General features: G+C 55.8%; 2 protein-coding genes across 2 annotated transcripts in view; one reads left to right on the forward strand and one right to left on the reverse strand.

Moving 5' to 3' along the window:
- The window catches only part of LOC140681608 (uncharacterized), a 370,130-nt gene that overhangs the window by 118,618 nt on the left and 230,429 nt on the right, over nt 1-21,083 (forward strand). The gene's annotated exons all lie outside the window — the stretch shown is intronic.
- Nucleotides 13,400-17,166, reverse strand: LOC140681536 (uncharacterized). The gene is made up of 2 exons (XM_072921428.1): nt 16,332-17,166; nt 13,400-13,665 (listed from the first exon to the last, which is right to left on the reverse strand). Exon 1 carries the CDS (start codon nt 17,164-17,166, stop codon nt 16,342-16,344), a length of 825 nt encoding a protein of 274 aa, XP_072777529.1. The 3' UTR covers nt 13,400-13,665; nt 16,332-16,341.

Here is a 21,083-nt window from a genome sequence, read left to right on the forward strand (position 1 = left end):
CTCCGGTTTCTGGCCCCGCCCCCTCCTGAAGCCGCACCCCAAATGAGCCTTGGCCCCGCCCCCGGATAGATTCTTATTAATGGAAACCAAAAATTGCCACAAATCGACCCAAAAATTCAAACCCAGGGGAGTGGGGGAGCAGGACCACACCTGTGATTTTGGGGGGCTCCAGGTGGGCTTTGGGGTGGTCCGAATGAGTTTAGGGGATCCCAGATGTTCCTGGGTGGCTCCAAGTGGGTTATGGGGGAGTCCTGGTGCGTTTTGGGGGTCGCAGGTGGATTTAGAGGGGGATCCAGGTGAGTTTCAGTGGGGTCCCAGTGAGTTTGGGGGGCGGGTCCAGCTGTCCCTGTGTGGGTCCAGGAGATCCTGGGTGGGTCCAGGTGGTTTTTGGGGGGATCCAGGTGTCCTTGAGGGAAGTTCAGATGTCCCAGGGGTGATCCAGGTGTTCCTGAGGCATTTCCAGGTGGTTTTGGGGGTGTCCCAGGTGTAATTTGGGGGGATCCAGGTGTTCCTTGGGGCTCCTGCTGTGTGTGTCACCTCAGCAGCTGTGATGTTGTGATGTTCCCCCCCTCCCCAGGCGTCTCATCCCCCAGGTGGGATGATGTCACACACGTGACATCACTGTGTCCCTGCACAGGTGGCTCTGTGTCCCTGCACCCACCCAGGTATGACATCACCTGTGTCCAGGTGTGACATCCGTCCCCAGGTGTAACATTACCTGTGCCCAGGGGTCACTCAGGTGTCACTCAGGTGTTACTCAGGTGTGGAATTGTGTTATTATATGTTTTATTATGTATAATTTCGTTCCATGTACGCCCCTGCGCTCTGTAGCAACCCCCCAGGTTTTCCCATCTGTCCCCGCGGTTTGCCTTCCCGGGAAAGTGCAGAGTCATTGTGTTTGCATCTCAGGCCATCTGTCAGTCACGCGGCGGGGTCGGCAGACGTCCTGGGACCCTCCACCTGTCCATTCCCCATTGGATGTACCCCTGCACCCCACTGCCCTCAGACCCCCCGTGGCGTTACCCCATTGGCTGTCCCGGGTTTCCCCTGTTCGGTACTTAACCTGCGGGCTGGGGACGCCCCGGGCTTTTCTCTCTGCCGGCCCCCGCGTGCTGCTGCTGCCGCTGCTGCTGCCGCCGCTCCCGTCACGGAACCCATGTGAGTCGGCCACAGCGCCGCAGCCCCGCGCGCCGCCTCCCCTGGCTCGCGGCCAGCTCCGGAGCACGCCGCTCGCCCCTGACCGGCAAGGCGGCATGAACAAACTCCAGCGCAGCACGCCGCAGCCTTTTCGGTTTTTGCTTTCCCAGCCAAACTGCAATAAACCGGAATTCTGCCTGCGAGAGAAAAGTCTCTCTCCTTTTATTTGCCGCGGGACACGCCTCTGCTCCCAGACCCATGTAGCACCAGCCGACGCCCGCGAGGGCTCGCCGGAAAAGATGGAGACTGCCCGCGCTCGCCTCCCCTCACGGAGCTAGCTGGGACAAAGCGGGGCAAAAGAGAGCACTACGGCAGTTGTGGCGCCCAACGTGGGGCTTGGGAGCTCCAGGCCACGGACTGAGGACCGCTGAGCCCCAAGAGGCTGGTGGATTTACCTCGTGGATGTTACAACACCCTCGCAAGCTGCGGTTCCGTTTTAAGGAGCCAGGGCTTCCAGAGGGCTTGGACCGGCAGCTTTGGCTTGCACCGCTGAAGTTCGGTCCCCCCATGGCAAAAACTTCGCAGCTGGACTTTTCGTTTCCCCTTCGGACGTCGCTGGACCCGTGGTGAGTTACCGGGGTCCCCTGGGCTGGGTACGCCCTTCACCTTTTGGGGTGGGTTTCTCTTTCTCCCACAAGGGGGCGATAAGATCCCACATTTTGTCTCCCGCTGCAGGGAGTGTGTAAGGGCAGGCTACCTAGCTTTCCAATAGAGGTATTTTTTTTTCTTTTGTTATTTTACCAGCCGCGAGGTTCGCGACACACTTTAACATCGACATAATGGGTGCAAAATTGTCTGTGTCACACAAGAGAATTTACGTTCAAATCCTAGGAATTTTAGTTGGGGGAGGAAAGAGATGTAAAAAGTCAGACGTTAAGCGTTTTGCCCAGTGGCTTCTGCAGTCCTTCCAGGACATCTCGCAGGCAAATTTGTACCAAATTCAATTCTGGGACCGAGTTGAAAAAGAAATTGCTCAAAAGGACGACCAGTCCCTCTCAATTTTCATCCATCTGGCAATCCAATTGAGAAATATTGTCAAAAATAACTGCGAAGGGAAGCCAGAGCCACCCCAGGGCGAATGCTGCCCCCCAAGCCCCCCAAATCCCCCAAACTCCCTCTCCTATCCCTCTCTCCCTAGCCCGGGGATTCTTAGACAGGCATCCCAGCAAAACCAGCCGCAGGCACATTCTGGCCTCTCTGTCAACCCCCAGGTTCCATCACAGGACAATGCTGGCATCGCCCTGCACCCTTCCCCTCCCCAAAGTTGCTCTCTTTGTACAGTCCTGCCCCATAGTAGTAAAGTTGTGAGTTTTAAAACCCCAGATCCCTCTCCACAACCTTTCCCTGACCTTTCCCAAAAGAATCCCCTTCCCTGCCCCAGGGCACAAGATGGAGGGGACCGCATGGCATGCCCATCCCCCTCCCTCTGTGCTTTGTCTCCCAACAACCCCTTTCGCCCTACAGCCAACCCCTCCCACTCCCGAGACTTCTCCACCCACCCCTCCCCTCCACCCCCTTCTGGCACCTCCCCTAATGAATCATTCAGCAGTCCTCTCTCCGATCCCACCCCTAGGGGTGAGGTAACACCAGCCACACCCCCTAGCCCTGGTCCTGCCTCCGCCCTCCGTTCCCACACCTTGGTTCCCGGGGGAGGGGAGGGGGAGGAAGGGGGGGGGGAGGGGGGAAGCCGCGACCTGCCGCAACCCCCGCTTGCCTTTTCTGCTGCACCGGTCACCTACACGCCGCTGCAGAGGGGCAGACCCCTGGCACAGTGGACCCTTATCCCACAGGCTGTAATTAGAGATGTTTGCAAAGCCCAAAAGGAGTTTGGCCGGGAAAGTGAATACTTTAGGGGGCTGTTCAAAGTCACACTTTCCTCCAACGAGTACGTCCCTGCTGACATGCGCGCTCTGTTTTTGTGCTTGCTTACTCAAGCTGAGTTTCTGGTATGGGAATCCGCATGGAGGTGGGAGGTACGAGACGCATTACCCCAGCTTTGGGCAAAAGCCGAGACCTCCTCTGACACCGATGGAGGCATGTTAACCATTGATCATCTGTGTGGGATGGGGGAGTGGGACATGGCAACAACACAGGCGGAAAAGATTCCAAGAGGGGCACTGGCAGCAACTGCCAAGGCAGCAGAAAAAGCATTTTTTAAGTTAAGACCCAGTGGTCCTGTTGTTAACTGTTTTTCTCTCAAGCAGGAGACACAGGAATCTTTCGTTAGTTTCATAGACAGGTTGTACAGGGCAGCTGAAGCACAGGTTCCAGAGGAGGGATTGAGGCAAGGCATGGTGAAGCAAATCGCCCTGCAGAACGCCAATGAGGCCTGCAGACAGGCAATGCTGAGCCTGCCCCTCGACCCAGAGCCAACACTCCAAGACATGCTGGACGTTTGCGCTCAAAGGGTCACCCTGCCATCAAAGGACCCTCAGGGGACACCCCAAACGCCATCACGGAGAGTCTCCTTCACCGAAGCCCACACGCCATCCGCGACCCCAGCTCCTGCACGCCGCTTCACTGGGCCACCACCCAAAGGTTACCACCCAGGAAGGCCCTGCAACCTCTGCAATAAGAAAGGACACTGGGCATCTCATTGCCCCCTCAAAGAGGACTTCTTACGTTTTAAAAACCAACAGCAAGGGCAAGGTGCCTCCAACCCAGGGGAACAATCAAAAAACTAATTTCCCAGCGCAGTCCCTCCCTGCGTGAGGACACAAATTTGGTGGGAAACATAACATCAGGGGGCAGGAGGGACAACACATTAGCATACCCACCTGAGGACAATAACTCTAATACCACACATGACATTACCGAGTTGCACAATAGGGGAACAAGAGCTGGTGAACCAGCCTGCATGGGGGGAGTCGGGAATTTCATCTCACAGGCATGGCTTGGTCGGGACCCCGACCATCCCAGGCCCATCCTTAACACCCAGTCCAACTTCTCTCCATACAGGTTGGCCCTAACCGAACCCCTACTGCTCAGGGACAGCAATTGGCACTTTGTCACAGTGGACACACAGGACCCAGGGACCTGGAGAAAACTCCACAGTAAGTACATCGTCCTTGGGGACACAAAATGCACACCACTCGACATCACTATCGCACCCAATCTAACATCTGCAAACCCTAAACATCTGGTGCTGTGGCTGCACTGTGCTCACCCGCCAGTCTACCTTCCCAAAGGGCAAATCATCGCCCAGGCCATACCTGTATCTGGGGCCCCCGTCTACCCAGAAGACCTGTGGAGGAAAACCGCAAAGCAGATCTATGAGGTGTGTCAGGCCCAGGTGATTGGGAAGGATAGACCCAAGATTGAGTGTTACATGTGGACAAGTGGCTTAACGGCCTCTTGGACACAGGGGCAGACGTCACAGTCATTCCCTCACGGGATTGGCCGTCACGTTGGGAGTTGCAGGACGTGGCTGGACACATTCAAGGTGTCGGAGGGGCACAATTGGCAAAACAGTCAAAAAACATCATCAAATTTGAGGGGCCAAACAGACAGACAGCTTACCTGCGTCCGTTTGTTCTGGATTACACGGAGCCCCCATGGGGAAGGGACCTGATGGCCCAGTGGGGAGTCTCATTGACCATTCCTACCCCCCAGGTTTTTTGGGCAGCGGTCACTGAGGAGCGTCCTACCCAAAAGTTAAATTGGCTCTCTGATGTTCCAATCTGGGTAGAGCAGTGGCCGCTCAATAAACAGAAATTAAAAGCGCTCCAAAAACTCGTGGCAGAACAACTTGCCAAGGGACATATCCAAGAAACAACATCTCCTTGGAATTCCCCCGTCTTTGTCCTGAAAAAACCAGGCAAAGACGAATGGCGGCTGCTCCACGACCTCCGTGCCATCAACAATGTCATCGAAAATATGGGTCCACTCCAACCAGGGATGCCATCCCCCACAATGTTACCCAAAGATTGGGAATTGGCTGTGATTGACATCAAAAATTGCTTCTTTCATATCCCCCTCCACCCAGAAGATGCACCACGTTTTGCCTTCTCGGTTCCGTCCCTTAACTGAGAAGCCCCAATGGGGCGGTACCATTGGCGAGTGTTGCCACAGGGCCTCAAATGCTCACCCACCATCTGCCAGCGGCACGTAGCTTCATGGCTGACCCCAGTCCGTACAGCCACCGAGGGCGTGATCATCCAGCATTATATGGATGATATCTTGATTTGTGCTCCCAATGACGATCTCCTTACACACGCGCTTAACCTGACAACCGATGCATTGGTTGCTGCAGGGTTCGAGCTGCGAGAAGATAAGATTCAAAAGATGCCACCCTGGAAGTACCTGGGCTTGGAAATTACCAAGTGGACTATCACTCCGCAAAAATTGGCCATCAAAAACAAAATTTGGACCCTAGCAGACGTCCTGCAGCTCTGCGGTTCTTTGAACTGGGTGAGGCCATTGTTAGGCATGACAAACAGAGACCTAGCCCCTCTTTTCGATTTATTGAAAGTGGGGGAGGAGCTGAGTTCTCCCAGGGAACTCACCCCAGAGGCCCAAGCAGCTTTAATTAAGGTCCAGGAGACAATGTCTGCCAGACAGGCCCACCGGTACGATCCGGACCTGCCCTTTAAATTCATCATATTGGGCAGACTACCACACCTCCATGGTGTGATATTTCAATGGACAGACACCCCAAGGAAGGGCAAGGACCAAGACCGAAGGGACCCACTCTCCATCACAGAATGGGTCTTCCTAAGTCACCATCGGTCCAAGAGAATGACAAGGCCACAGGAGTTAGTAGCGGAACTGATCCGCAAAGCAAGAGCGCAGATCCGAGAGCTAGCTGGACGTGACTTTGAATGCATTCACATTCCCATCAAATTGGAATCAGGCCAATTCACCAAGGCCATGCTAGAACATCTGTTACAGGAAAATGAATCCCTGCAGTTCTCTCTAGACAGCTACACAGGCAAAATTTCAGTTTTGAGACCAGCCCACAAAATTTTTGAATCAGAAATTCAATTTGCATTGTCCATCAAACAAATTCAGAGCAAAAAGCCACTCAAGGCCTTGACAGTTTTTACAGACGCGTCCGGGAGTTCCCACAAGTCTGTAATAACTTGGAAAGACCCCCAGACGCAACAGTGGGAGACAGACATTGTGGAGGTGGAAGGCTCCCCTCAAATAGCTGAGTTGGCTGCCGTCGTCAGGGCCTTTGAGCGATTTTCTGACCCTTTTAATTTGGTAACCGATTCGGCATATGTAGCTGGCGTAGTGTCTAGAGCGCAGGATGCTGTCCTGCAGGGTGTGTCCAACGAAGCCCTGCACAAATTGCTCTCGAAACTGATTAAGCTAGTATCCCACCGAGAGCAACCCTTTTACGTGATGCATATCAGGTCACATACCAACTTGCCAGGGTTTTTGGCCGAGGGCAATCGGCGTGCCGATTCTCTCGCTGCCGCCCCGGCTCAGGTAGCTCCGCTCCCAGATAAGTTCCAGCAGGCTAAGATCAGCCACCAGTTTTACCACCAGAATGCACCTGGGCTGGTCCGGCAATTCCACCTCACCCATGACCAAGCCAGAGCCATTGTGGCCACCTGCCCGTCCTGTAAGTCGCTCCCCCTACCATCGGTGAGCTCAGGGGCAAACCCTAGGGGTCTGAAGTCCTGCGAGGTATGGCAGATGGATGTTACTCACATCCATTCCTTTGGGAGGATGAAGTAAGTCCATGTCTCTGTAGACACTTTCTCTGGGGCAGTCTTTGCTTCTGCCCACGCAGGGGAGAAAGCCAAAGACATTGAAAAGCATTTGATACAGGCCTTCGCTATGCTGGGCGTCCCAAAATTGATAAAAACAGATAATGCCCCCGGGTACACATCCAAGGGATTTGCCAGCTTCCTGCAGCAATGGGGAATAGAACACAAAACTGGCATCGCATATTCCCCGACAGGTCAAGCCGTGGTGGAGCAGACTCATCAGAGTCTCAAACGTATGCTGAAACAACAAACACCAACTATGAAAGTTGAGTCCCCCCAAGTTTGACTCGCGCGTGCCCCCTTTACACTGAATTTCCTAAATTGTTCTTTTGAAAACCTCAACCCACCAATCACTAGGCAGTTTGGCAACCACGGGCAGAGCAAGGTTAGGGAAAAACCGCCAGTGCTCATCAAAAATCCGGAGACTTGGCAGCTGGAAGGGCCCCACGAGTTAGGCACCTGGGGACGGGGATACGCTTGCGTGTCCACGCCCTCAGGCCTGAGATGGGTCCCGTCCAAATTTGTCCGGCCATATGTCCCCAAACACCAGACTAATAAGAAAAAAGATCCTCAGGTGAAGCATGCAGCCCTCCGCAGACGGAGAAAGTCTCCTCCCTTCCTTTTTGACTTAACACCTTCTCTTTCAGAGCCTTCCCTTTCACCATCCAGTTCCCTGGACTCACTCTTCCCTTTTGATTTAAACCTCCCCTCCCAGGAATGCTAATTAATGTTCCAGTTGTTTTCCAGATGCAAGCTTCATCCCTCTAACAAGTGACTGGCTAAGGTCGCTTTGAAGGATGAAGCCTCACAGGTCAAATCCAATCCATTTCAGAACACTCATTGTTCTTATTATAAGTTTTAGTAATGTTAAGGCCATCAATTCCACCGTGCACATCGGCCACGCCGTCTTTGCCGCCCCATCAAAACTGACACCGCTCGACGTAAACAGCCAGAAAAGCACCAAGCAGAACACCCAGAAGACATCGGGTTCAACGATGGGGAACAGGACTGTAAAATCTCCCATTTAAGTTATTTTCCATTCTTTTCTTTTGAAAAACAGAAGAGGGAGATGTGGAATTGTGTTATTATATGTTTTATTATGTATAATTTCGTTCCATGTACCCCCCCCGCGCTCCGTAGCGACCCCCCAGGTTTTCCCATCTGTCCCCGCGGTTTGCCTTCCTGGGAAAGTGCAGAGTCATTGTGTTAACATCTCAGGCCATCTGTCAGTCATGTGGCGGGGTCGGCAGACGCCCTGGGACCCTCCACCTGTCCATCCCCCATTGGATGTACCCCTGCACCCCACTGCCCTCAGACCCCCCGTGGCGTTACCCCATTGGCTGCCCCGGGTTTCCCCTGTTCGGTACTTAACCTGCGGGCTGGGGACGCCCCGGGCTTTTCTCTCGCCCGGCCACTGCGTGCTGCTGCCGCCCCGCTCCCCCGCCGTGGCTTTTCTCTCTGCCGGCCCCCGCGTGCTGCTGTCGCCGCCGCCACCGCTGCTGCCACCGCTCCGGACGACCCTGCCGCGGCCGCTCTGCTCTGCTCCGCTCCGCCGCTGCGGCCGCTGCCGCCGCGGCACTTGCGTGTGTCTGCCACAGCGCCGCAGCCCCGCGCGCCGCCTCCCCTGGCTCGCGGCCAGCTCCGGAGCACGCCGCCCCGCCCCTAACCGGCAAGGCGGCACAAACAAACTCCAGCGCGGCACGCCGCAGCCTTTTTAGTTTTTGCTTTCCAGACCAAGCCGCAATAAACCAGGATTCTGCCACCGGGATAAAAGTCTCTCTCCTTTTATTCGCCGCAGGACTCGCCTTTTGCTCCCAGACCCACGTAGCACCAGCCGACGCCCGCGAGGGCTCGCCGGAAAAGGTGGAAATTGCCCGCGCTTGCCTTCCCCCATGGAGCTAGCTGGGACAAAAGGGGGGAAAAGAGAGCACTACGGCAGCCCTGTGTGAGGGGGGGGCTTGGGAAATAAAACCTCTCTGTTGCCCCATGAACACGGGAGGAGCAGTCTTTGTCTCCTGTGCCCTCGCTGCCGCACCAGACCAAAGAGATGTTCACCGGAGCCCTCCCTGTTTGTGGCCGTCCAGTGCCGAGCTGAGCAGGCAGCCAGTTGTGTTTGCACGTGAGCTGCCACAGGAAGACACACAGCAGCTGGAGATTTGAATAGCAGGGCTTGGGCTAATTCTTTTTCTTTCAGAGTGCAAGAAAGACACAAAAGCACAAGGAAACATGACAGTGTTTCGGTGGATTCTCTTTGTCCTGTGAAGTTGAGTAGCTGTTGGTGTTTCTGTGCTGCTGCTAATCCCTTCCATGAAAAAATCATTCCGGGAAGGAGCAACAACATCTGACACGCACCAAGTGTTGCCACCAGTTGCTCCAGGTGCTGCTACCAACAGCCCCTGTAGGACGCAGCACAGCCCCCAGTGCACACCAAAAGCCAGGGAATCTCAGGAAAACGGGAAACTGGACAACACAAATGCAGATCTGAACCAATGTGGTTAATCAAATGTTCTCCGTTTATTCGAGATAAGATGGTAGTTTATATAAGCTTCTACATCGTTTACAGAAACAAAGGTACTCTGATTGGTAGGCTAACATTGTTCACCTTTTCCTTAAAGTGGCTTGAGCCTTACACTATAAATGTATACTAATTCACACCCAGACAGCCCAGTGGTCCCCGTCACACCTTAATACTATTTCTATCTGTGCCACAAGCTCTGAATTTCTAACTGCATCACAGGCTTGAAGGCCTCACAAGGCCCAAATCTGAGGCCTAGACTGGAGTAGCTCAACTCTCATAACTCATGTCCTCTTTCTCTGAAAAATGCTGCAACACACACCAGGTTTGGCTGCCCTCTGGCAGAGAAGCCCTTTTGGGGCACAGATTTCTGGGGCAGCAGACGGGCACCGGTGCTGCCAGGGCTCGGGGGAACTCTGCTTCGGCGGGGACTCTGCCTCAGCGGCTGATGTCAGCGCTCCCCGGGCCCCAGGCTCAGAGCAGCATTCCTGCCCTGGCCCACACGTTCCTGGTCTGTGTCACACGGCCGTGCTTAGGATGGCCACCATGTGGGACGTGTCCCGAGGAGGCCGTGCCAGCTTCTGTGCAGGGCCCCGTGCCCTTCCCGCTGCGGCTGCGTCGGCAGCCCTGGGGGCTCCTGCTGCTCTGAGCCCGCAGAGCAGGGCAGCATTTGCTGATGGTCTGAGCCGTTCCTAAAGATCCTGTTGGGCTGTCTGACACACCTGGGGCAAGGCATTCCTTCCAACCTGGGCCACTCTGGGGGGCTGGGGGTGGCCCCAGGGCAGGTGGCAGAATGTGCAAGGGCTCTTTGTGACACGCTGCAGCGTGGTCACCGTGGAATGGAACGGGACAGGGTATCCAAGGGTCCTTTGTGACACGCTGCAGCATGATACGGAGCCAGGAGTCCAAGGGCCCTTTGTGACACATGGTGACACAGGAGCTGGTGGTGACAAGAGCACACCACAGTGCTCGGTGCACGCGACGGGACAGGACAGGACAGAGCAGTGCTGTGAGGAGCCCCTGCACAGCGCACTCCTTCGTGTCTGACCCGGAGCTTTTCCGAGGTGTTATTCCTTCAGCTGACCTCAAGGCCAGACCACAGGACTTACTGACCCGTGGCCTTCCCGAGGCTTCTCTTCTGCAGGTGCCCTCGAGGGCAGAGTGTGGGACTTGGTGCCCCGGAGGCATCTCCCATCCCTGCTGCCGGTGCCCTCGAGGCCAGAGCACCATCCTTGACAGGAGTCTCCTGTCCTTGTGGCAGGAGCCCTCGAGACCAGAGCACAGGACTTGCTGTCCTGAGCCTTCCTGAGGCTTCTCTCTTGAAGGTGCCTTCCAGGCACAACTGCAGGACTTGCTGACTCGGAGTTTTCTGAGGCATCTCTCCTGCAAGTAGCCACAAATCCAGTCACGGACATGGAGCAGAGACCCCCAAGAGTGCCCAAGCTGGCCTGGGTGGAGGAAGAGGAAGAAGGCCCTGGAGCTGCCCCTGCACACGAGACTGTGACACGGCACCAGAGTGCGAGGCACAGCTCCGGGTGCTCCCAGTGAACCTCAGCTCTGGGACCACTGTCTGCCCCAGGCTTCAGGGGCTGCAGGGGGAGCCCGGCTGGGCTCTGCCCTGGGGCCATCCTGCAGGGACAGCTGCACACAGGGAGCATTCCCTGCCACAAAGAGCCAAGCCAGGGCTGCAGGGCAGCTGCTCCAGCCCCGACTGCACTGCTGAGTGCTGTGCTCTGGGGCTGGGGCTCCCCGCACAGGGGACTGCACTGGTGTGCCAGAGGAGACAGAGAAGCTGCAGCTTCAGCCTAACTGAGGTGGGTGCGTGGGCTGGGAAGAGTGGGGAGGCTCAAGGGGATTCACAGAGCTCATCCTGCTGCAAGGACAAGGAAAAGGGAGTGGGAACTCAGCAGTGAGGAGAGCTGGGGGCTGGAGAGCAGCTCTGAATGACACTAAAATCCCACCGGATCTCTGAGACATTGCTGCTCCTCAGCCAGAGACAGGATGAGTCCCTAAGCCTGGGGCTCGACCTTCCTCCTGGTGAGGGGCACCAAAGAAGGCAACAGTGTGATGGAGACTGGAATGGGCTGGGAACTCACTGGGGGAAAAGAGGGAGCAGTTGGGGAGTAAAAGGCAGATGGGGAGAGAACAGTTCAGAGAAGGGCTGAGCTACAGCTTGAGCAAGCTGCAAAACGTCATTTGGCGTCATCCCAGATTGATTTCATTTCAGAAGTTATTGAACAAGTTTATTTTTTGGGGGGTGGCATGTTTTACCTTGGAGGTGTACACTCTGCAAACTTGAGCTGTGTTGCTGAAATGCTCAAGCAAGTCTGTGCTGCAGGGCACCCCATTTCTCCTTTGGCTGATTGCGGCCCGGTGCTGAGCTCCAGCAGGGCCCTGGCAGAGCCCAGAGCAGCCTCAGCACCCGCAGAGCCCAGCTGCAAGGAGAGAAACCAGAAAGCCCCGTCAGCTGGAGGCTCCTGTCCCCTTGTCCCAGCCGCCCACGGTGCCCCGCACTTCCTGATCCAGACTGGACCACACCTGGAACGCTTCCTCTACAAAAACTAACAACAAATTATTGAAAATAGATTACAGACAAATAGGGCAACAAGAAAAAAGGTCAAAGATCTTATCTCCGTCAGGGGCTTGAGGAAGGCCCAACCCCTGCATGCCAGGGAAAAACCCACCATGGGTGAGGGAAGCCCAGGCTTTCTCCCTTCCCCTGCACTGCCCCCATGGTGATCCCAAAGCAAACAAGGGCAGTGGAGCAGCCCAAGCCCTTCCCTGCCTGCAAAGCAAAGCAGCCCCTGCACAGGCTCTGCAGTCCCACCTCTGCTCCCACCATGGGGGTTTGTTTGTGTCGGGCTGGCTGCCCCAGCCCAGCCCCAGCCCGGGGCACGGTGGGTGCTGGGGTCTGTTGGCAGGGCCAGGAGCCCACTCCCATTTCGTACCCACCCCAGCCCATGCCCCCAGCCCTGCCAAAAGCAGCCTGGCAGCCGACTGAAGGATCAGCTGCATCCGCCCCAGCAAAGGGGAACCTTTGGTTCCCAGCCAGGCTGAGCAATGCCCAAATCTGGGAGCATCCCCTGTGTGTGGACTCATCTGCAAATTCCCTGTGGAACCTGGCTTTAAAGGACATGTCAGAATCAAAGTCCACCATCTTCAGCCTGCCGGTGGTCAGGTGGAGCAAGAGGTTCTCATCCTCGACGTCATCCTCGACGTCATCCTCGCTGCCCCCAGCAGCAGCAGGGCCCGACCCAGCTTTGCTTCCGAGATCAGACGAGACCGGGCGCTCTCAGGGCGGTGTGCCATAGGCACCTGCAGCCCCTCAGCAGCGCCCTTCAGCCCACCACACCACCCTCCGGGCACAAGCCCAGAACCCCAAAGGGGCTCGACAAGCCCAAAAGGGCCGCCCCTGCCCACAAGGGGAACTAGAGACAGACCCGAGCCTGCAACACACACACAAGGCACAAAACAACACGCAAGGCCCACGTGCCCCTTCTCTCCTGCCCCTCGCCATGGCTGCCCAAGAAAACCCAAGCACCAGAGGCCCTCTGGCCAGCAGGCAGCAAAAGAAGCCTACAGCACCCAGTATTCCCAGGGGGTCTCCCATGCAAGTACTGACTGGGCCAGACCCTGCTTAGATTGCAAGATCAGACGAGACCGGGCGCTCTCAGGGCGGTGTGCCATGGGCACCTGGCAGCCCCTCAGCAGCGCCCTTCAGCACACCCCAACACGCTCTGGCACAAGCCCAGAAAACCACGGGGGCTCCGCACGGCCAACAGGGCCAGCCCTGCCCACAAGAAAATCTAGAGCCAGACCCGAGCCCACAACACACACACAAGGGATAGAAAAAAAACAAGGCCCATGTCTAGGTTTGAAAAGACAGGAGTCTGTGAAGGAAGGCAAAAGCCTCCTGTGAAATGGAAAAGGTAAACCCCCTTCCTCCGAATTACCACAATTTAACAAAAGGCTCTCAGGCAAAGATATGGGAATAACAGTTCTTTACCAGGAAAAAACCGAAATAAAAATAATAATTTAAAAAATGCAATTAGTACAAATGAAACTAGTGATGGAGGCAGAAACCTGACACCCTGAGGAGTCAGGGTGTTGGTAGTAGTCCAGTTAAAATGGTGGCTGCTCCTCCTGGAGTGGCAGATGAAATGCTGCTGAAGTGGTGATCTCTAGAAGGGTGGAGTTTTCTCTGAAGGTCTGGTAGTAGCTGGGCCTGGTCTTCCTCTAGGAATTCAGCAGAGAAGAAGCTGGTGGGATGAGGTTCTGGGGGCCCTGGTGGGCACTGGAAGGGAGTTTGGGGGTACTGGGTATGACTGGGAGGGACTAGAGTGAGCCTGGAGGAGCTGGATGGAGATTGGGGATGGAAAAGCAGAGATTGGGATGAAGTTGGTTGTGCTGGAAAGAGACTGGGAGGCGTTTGGGTGAGTCCTGGTTGGGCTGGGAAGGGACTGGGACAGGGTTTAGGCGTACTGGGGTGGTGGAGACGACTGGAAGGGGGTTGTGGGATTCTGAAAGGGATGGGAGAGGCTTTGGTGGGTCCTGGGGAGGTGAGGAAGGGATCATGGCAAGTTTCAGGGGGTCCTGGGTGGACTGGGAGCAATCAGGAGTGTGCTTGGAGAGGCTTGGGGTGTCTGTGAGAGGTTTTGGGGGGTCCTGATGCCTGCAGGCCTCCCAGAGATGCCGCTGGACGCCACCAGCTGGACCTGTACCTGGGGCTGCTGGGGGACTTGGTGGCCGCGTGTGACAAAGCCACCGCCTTCCCCCAGGAGCTGCAGCGCTGGCTCAGGGACATCGAGGCTGCCCTGGAGGGGACAACAGATGTTCCGATTTCCGTGCGGCCTTGGTGGCCACAGCGGCCGAGGCTGAGCAGCTGTGGGAGGCCAGTGCCCGCCTGGCCACGCGTCACCTGCTGGGGACACTTGGGGACATCAAGAACCTCTTCTTCTGTCCCTCTCCTGGCCACGGTGGCTGTGCAGTGGCCGAGCGGTGCCAAAGAGCCATGGAGGACATCCCGAGGCTGCTGTGCACAGAGCAACATCACCACTGGGCCGTCATCAGGCCGGTGTCACCTCTGCAGAGACTCAGGGACATTCTGAGGGCACTTTGGGAGCACTTGGGGACACTTTGGGAAGGTGTGTGGTGACACTGGTGGGGGCGGGGGGTGAACGAGCCTCCCCTCAGTGCCTTGCAGGAGACCCGGCTGTGATTTGGGGGCCGGGGGGGTCCCCAGGCAGCCCCCGCTGCTGAGCACTGACCCTGCCCCGGGGGGCGCCGGGACCCCCCAAAAACCGCACCTGCACCCCCTTCAGTGCCCCCGAACCCCCCTCGAGCACTGACCCCCCCCTCACCGGGCACTGGGACGAGTGGAGACCCCCTCTCAGTTTTCTGGTGGTCGAGATGACCCCGAGATTGTGAAAAGTCCTTTTCTCCCAGCCCGCGCGGGCAGAGAAGGAGTCGAGATGCGGAGCTTTGCTTCTCAGGGCCGTTTATTTTCCCTTTTCTCTAAGAGCTTTGTTCGCTCTGCTGAGCTCTGTCTAGCAGGTCGGTCTGTGGCAGTCTCCCTGCCCTCAGGGCGCTGTTTGCCTTCTACACTAAAAACTACCTGTACTGTGTTTACAATAACGTGCCGATATCTATCATTTATGTTGGACAGTGTGTCTCTACCTTCAACCAACAGAAAAGTGTCACCATCACAGCAAGACATGGAGGGCAAAAAGAAGGAGAAGAAGGTCAGGACACACCCAGATCCCTCCACCTTGTCCCATTGAACCCCTTATTTTAAAGTGTTAAAATTCTACTTTTCCACCCTGTGTTAATTCACCTACCACGCTACTCAAACCCTTGTGCCTTCTAATTCCCCATACAAAGTTGGCAATTTTCTCCAGGGGCTAAAACCAAAGCCACCGGTGTTCTTGACACCATGCCAAGGTCTCCGAGGCCCCTGCCAGGGTCTCGAGCCATCCAGGGCAGCCAGAGGGATGTCCTGGATTCTGACACCCCCCAATTACCGAGCAGTGGGAGCCCCCCGGGCACTGCCCCCCCACTCACCAAGCACCGGGATAGGGACCGGACCCCCATTGAACCCTGGGAACCCCACAAGCACCGGGACCCCCCAGGCAGCGCCACCCCCGTGCGCCAGGACAGGGACCGGGCCCCCCTCGTGCACTGACCCCGCCGAGCACTGGGCCTGGACCCCCTTTGTGCCCCCCATCCATGACGGAGGTTCCATCCCGTCCCCTTTGATCCCCCAGAGCCGCGGGACCCCCAGGAACAGTGCAGGGACTGTGGGGGACCCCAAGGGCTGAGGGGGCACGGGGGGTTCACCAGCTCCAGGGGAGTCCCTTAGGGTTTGGTCCTTCCCCCCCGTTGTCTCCCAGGACCCCCTGTTATCATCAGCGCCCCCCCCAATTTACTGGGACCCCCCCCCCCCATTCACTGCTTCCTCCCTTCACCAAGCTCCCCAAAGCGCTGGGACCCCCCGAGCTATGAGCCCCCCACAGTGCGCCAGGACCCCCCACTCACCTCCCATCCCCCATCCATGGGAACCCACCCAAATCACAGCAGCACAAGGAGAAGAAGCCAACACCTTCCCCACACCGAACAGGAATCACCAGGACCACGGATCAGCAGGGCTCTGCCCAACGGGGGTCACTGGGGATCATCCAGCCCGGATCCTCCCATGGGGGATGGAGCTGGAGCAGCGCACCAAGCTCTTCCCTCACTCTCTTCCCTCACTCCAAGCTCTTCCCTCACTCTCTTCCCTCACTCCAAGCTCTTCCCACACTCTCTTCCCTCACTCCAAGCTCTTCCCTCACTCTCTTCCTTCACTCCAAGCTCTTCCCTCACTCTCTTCCTTCACTCCAAGCTCTTCCCTCACTCGGGGCACTCACAGGGCTTCCCTTAGTGGTGCCTCCGTTGGTGCTTGGTCAAGGTTGAGCTCTGTGAGAAGCTCTTCCCACACTCCCAACACTCGTAGGGCCTCTCCCCGGTGTGGATGCGCCGGTGCACGGTGAGGTGGGAGTTGCGGTTGAAGCCCTTCCCGCAGTCGGGGCAGCGGAAGGGCCTCTCCTCTGTGTGAATCCGCTCATGTAGGAGGAGATCAGAGCTGGTCTGACACCTCTTCCCACACTGGGGACACTCGTAGGGCTTCTCCCCGGTGTGGATGCGCTGGTGTGTTCTCAGGTATGAGCTCCACCCAAAGCACTTCCCACATTCCGAACACTCATAGGGCCGTTCCCCAGTGTGGATCACCTGGTGCTCGATCAGGCCAGACCTGTCTCTGAAACCCTTCCCACACTTCCCACACTCGTAGGGCCTCTCCCCGGTGTGGATGCGCCGGTGCTCGGTGAGGTTGGAGTTGTGCTTGAAGCCCTTCCCGCAGTCGGGGCAGCGGAAGGGCCTCTCCTCTGTGTGACTCCGCTCATGTTTGAGGAGATCGGAGCTGGTCCGAAACCTCTTCTCACACTCCCCACACTCATAGGGCCTCTCCCCAGTGTGGATCCTCTGGTGCCGGATCAGGTTGGAGCTCCGGCTGAAACCCTTCCCACATTCCAAGCACTTGTGGGGCTTCTCCCTGCCATGAGGCTTCTCCACCAGCTCCGAGCTCCGGCTGGATCTCCGCCCGCCTTCCTGGCTCAGGGGGGCTCTTTCCTCCCCGCAGCTCCCTGGGCTGGGTTTGCAGCTCCTCCTCCTGGAGCATCTCCGGGGCTTTTCCTCCTCCTCCATCCAGCCACGCCCAGGGAATGAAAAATCCTGGTTTGGGGAAAAAAACAAGAGGAGAGCACCTTGGACTGGAGGTTCCTCCTTGCCCAAGTTCATCTCAGGAAGTCATTGGGAATCTTGTGTCTGTAAGCACCTCCAAAACACCAAAATGTAGCCCAAAAATCCCACAAACTTCAAGACACAGATCAGAAACTCCCCAAACATCACAAGTCAGCAAAAACCTCCTCCAAAACATAAAGATTCAGCTGCCACATAAAACCAAAGAATTAAAATTTAGCCCAAGCAAGCTCAGAAACACCAAGATTCATCCCGTGAAAATCCTGGATCCCCCGGCACAGTCACCTGATGTATGTGGGGGGCGAAATGCTCCTGGGGCTGGGGGGAGACAGCTTATACACGGAGGGGTGGAACCTTCTGCTGCTTCCTCTTTCTGCTCCTTCTCCTCCTCCTGTGTCTCTCCTCTTCCTCACACTCCTCTTCCTCCTGCTATTCCTCCTTCTCCTGCACAATCCCACCCTCTCCTGCCACCTGCATCGTCTGACCATTCTGTTCCTCAAGCCTGCTTCTCCTTCCCTTCTCCTCCTGCCCCCAGGCCCAGCACCCACTGCCGGCTCCCTCTTCCCCCCAGACCCACAGCATCCCAGCCGAGGGGCAGGGATGGAGCTGGGGCAGGTCGGGCTGGGGCAGCGCTGGGCTCTCGGCCGCTCCCGCCCGCACTCGGTCCCCACTGCAGCCGCAGTGTAATATTGTAAAAGGTGATACAGAGGCTATTGTTGCTGTACCTTTGTGTCAAATGTCTGGCAAGGCCTATGCTGAAGGGAACCCAGAGGTGTGGGCAGCCCCAGAGGGAAAATTTGATGTGGAGCCTCTCCAAAGTACTTGGAAGCAACCAGGACAAGTGGGGGCTAAAAGCAACACCCTGTTCCAGGGAGAGAAGGAAGGGCTCACAGCCTGGTATGGAGTCCCTGCTAAAGGCAGGGCTTTTGGAGCCAGGGATGTCTCCCGACAGCACTCCTATCCTGCCAGTCAGGGAATCTGATGGCTCCAATGAGGAGCACAAGAACAAGTGGTAGAAAAAGCCTTTGAGTATTTGAAAAGAAAAAACAAGGCAAATGGTGGAGAAAAGGGTTAAATATTTGGGAAATGCAGGGACTAAAGATTCCTGGTGGATTGACCCAGAGAGCGTCAGGGCAATCTCAGAAGTAAAATTTCCCAGGAACAAAAAGGAGCTGCAAAAATTTTGAGGATTAAAAGGGAATTACACAGCCTGGATTGAGGATTCTCTCTTCCAGCCAGAACATTGTAGGACTTTTTAACCCCAGACAGCCTCCATGCTGTGGTATGGACAGGAGAAAGTGAATAAAACTTGAGAAAATGAAAAGCCAAAGATATTGATGCCTCAGCTGTGGCTCTTCCAGACTCAGAAAAGAAATTGGAATTGTAGGGGAGTGTTCAACAGGGCTATGCCAAAGGAATTCTAGGGCCAAAATGTTTCACCCAGTGGCCACAGTGGCCCCATTGCCTGCAGAATTTTTCAGCCACAGATTCAACGGGAACCGAGGCCCAAAACCTGATGACAACAGGATCTCCAACTGTTCCAGTCTGCCATCAAGTTCAAGCTTTGATAACCAAAAGAACCTCGCAATGGATGAGCAGTGCTCGGTTATTACAGTGTGAAACTTGTTCAGTGGCACAGGAGGATTCAGAACTGAGGACAGGGGAAGGGTTTAACCCAGCCTCCTGTTTGAACAGCCCCCAGAGGGGCTGGGAAGAAACCCAGCACTGCATTCAAGTGACACAGCTCCAGACCCAGCCTGGCGGAGATTCAGGAGACATTGCCTGGCCTGAGGCAGAAAATGTCTTTGGGGATGGCTCTTCAAGGGCAGCAGAAGGGAAAAGAGTTCCAAGACACGCTGTTATTGAGGAAAGGGAATCAGACAAAGCCCAGGTTACCCCCCATGGTCAGCTCAACCAGCACAGCTGTGTGTGCTTGTAAGAGCCTGGCACTGACATGCCCTGAGCAGGAAGGCTTCAATATCTTCTGGTGACACCATCTCACCTAACAGGGGGGCAAATGCAATTCTGATTGCTCAGCAACCACTGGATCACTTATTAAGGTATCTCTAAAAGAAGTAATTCATAGAAAAGGGATTGTGGAAGCAACAGACTCAGACAGCATAATTCATTTTACAGGAAAGATCCTCCAGGGGGTTATGGCAGCTTTAGGAATACAATGGGACCTCCAGAACCCCTGGCACCCCCAGAGCTCAGGCTGGGTACAAAGAATGAAAGGGGATGGAAAGAAACACCTTTGGAAGCTGGGGATAGAAACCAAGATGCCATGGGTACGGCTTTTGCCATTGGCTTGGGCAAGAAGAAGAGCCAGACCCAGGGCAGATATTCAATCATTTCCCCTTGCAATTGATCTTGGGAATTCCTTACCCTGGGAATTCTCCACCTAGTGCAGGGTGGAGATAAGGGATGCACATTTAAAGCAGTCTGTGGCCAGAATCCTGTCTCTGGTGCAATCTCTCCCCCGGGAAGCTGGGCTGGCACAGAGCCTGCCTTGGCACTTTGCTGTTGCCAACCTCCAAGCAGGACATCGGCTCCTGCCTAAGGAGTGCAGAGCAGCACCACTGGTGGCCAAGTGGCGTTGTTAGGAAAATAAGGCCTTTTTGTTCATAATATAGAGTTTTTACACCCATAAAATAGAATTTTTACTTAGAGTTTTCACTTGTCTGAATATGTTCTCATTTTGCCAGGCATTCCAGTGGGTATCTCTCAAGGACAATTCCGTTACAAACTGTTTTAGGGAGTTGAAACTGATTTAGGGAGTTGATGTTGCTAGGCACCTAAGCGAGTATCTTTCAAGGACAGTTCCGTTACAGACTTAGCAAAACATGTACTCTTGTGGAATGCAAGTAAACGTGCCTAGAGATAACATTTCTTGTTTTGAGAGGATTCCCAGATCACAGGGACAACCTTGAGGAAGACTACTGGCCTTCATCCCACGACCACCAAGAGGCAGAAAACGACCACCTAGCAACAGGGTGCACCTGCGCAGAAAAGACACCAGAACGTCACACATCCGGAAGAGAAGACCCAATAAGTTGGGGGGGAACGGGGGACGAAGGCGCGGTAGTTGGAATGACTGCCGCCCAGCGCTGATTTGCTTTCGTTTCCTACCATTAATAAATCTTTTTAATTGGATTGGAAAGCCTATTGTGCTCGTTCATAACAGTGTGGCCCGTGCCAAGTGGCCCCGAGGCCAGAAACAGCCGCCAGCACAGCTGAGCACGGGGGGACCCCTCAGCCTCGGCTCCAGGTCTCTGCAGCCCCGGAGATTTGCACTTCCCGCCTGCAGCAGGAGGATGGGAGGCCCCCACTGAGCCTGCACTGAAGGCAGCGCAGCAGCAGCCAGGGCTCCACAGCGGGGCAAGGCCCTGGGCCTGCCCACACATCCTCTGCTGAAATCCTCGGCCTGGCCACCCTCCTTTGGCAGCTCCAGCACCGGGGACAGCCCTTGCTGCCACTGCTGCAGCTTCAGCGCTCTCTGGGCCTGCCCTGCCACAGCTGCTGGGCAAGAGCACGGCACAATTCCACTCTGGCTCTCACTTACACTCACACACTGCCCTGCCTGCCATGGCATTGATGGAAAATACACCAGCTCATAGACTTTAACATTGTTAACCTTTGATTTCTCTACTCAGGCTTGCTTTGCCTTGGCCCTGGGGAAAGAAATGTTAAAGGTTTTGTTAAGGGATGTAACACCACTCAATGGAGATGAGTTTAACACCTCAACACACTGGGAATGGCCCAAAAGATACCCACAAAGATAACGCCCAGCAGCAAAACATCAACCCCAGCAGCAAACAGCAACCAACACCTACCCCAGACACTGCCAGGGCTGCAGACACCTG

This window comes from Taeniopygia guttata, chromosome 37 (assembly GCF_048771995.1).
Source record: "Taeniopygia guttata chromosome 37, bTaeGut7.mat, whole genome shotgun sequence".
In the NCBI taxonomy this organism is placed as follows: domain Eukaryota; kingdom Metazoa; phylum Chordata; class Aves; order Passeriformes; family Estrildidae; genus Taeniopygia; species Taeniopygia guttata.

Excerpts from the sequence above, each read along its gene's own strand:
- LOC140681536 (XM_072921428.1), bottom strand. The coding sequence starts at position 17,166 with ATGGAGGAGGAGGAAAAGCCCCGGAGATGCTCCAGGAGGAGGAGCTGC.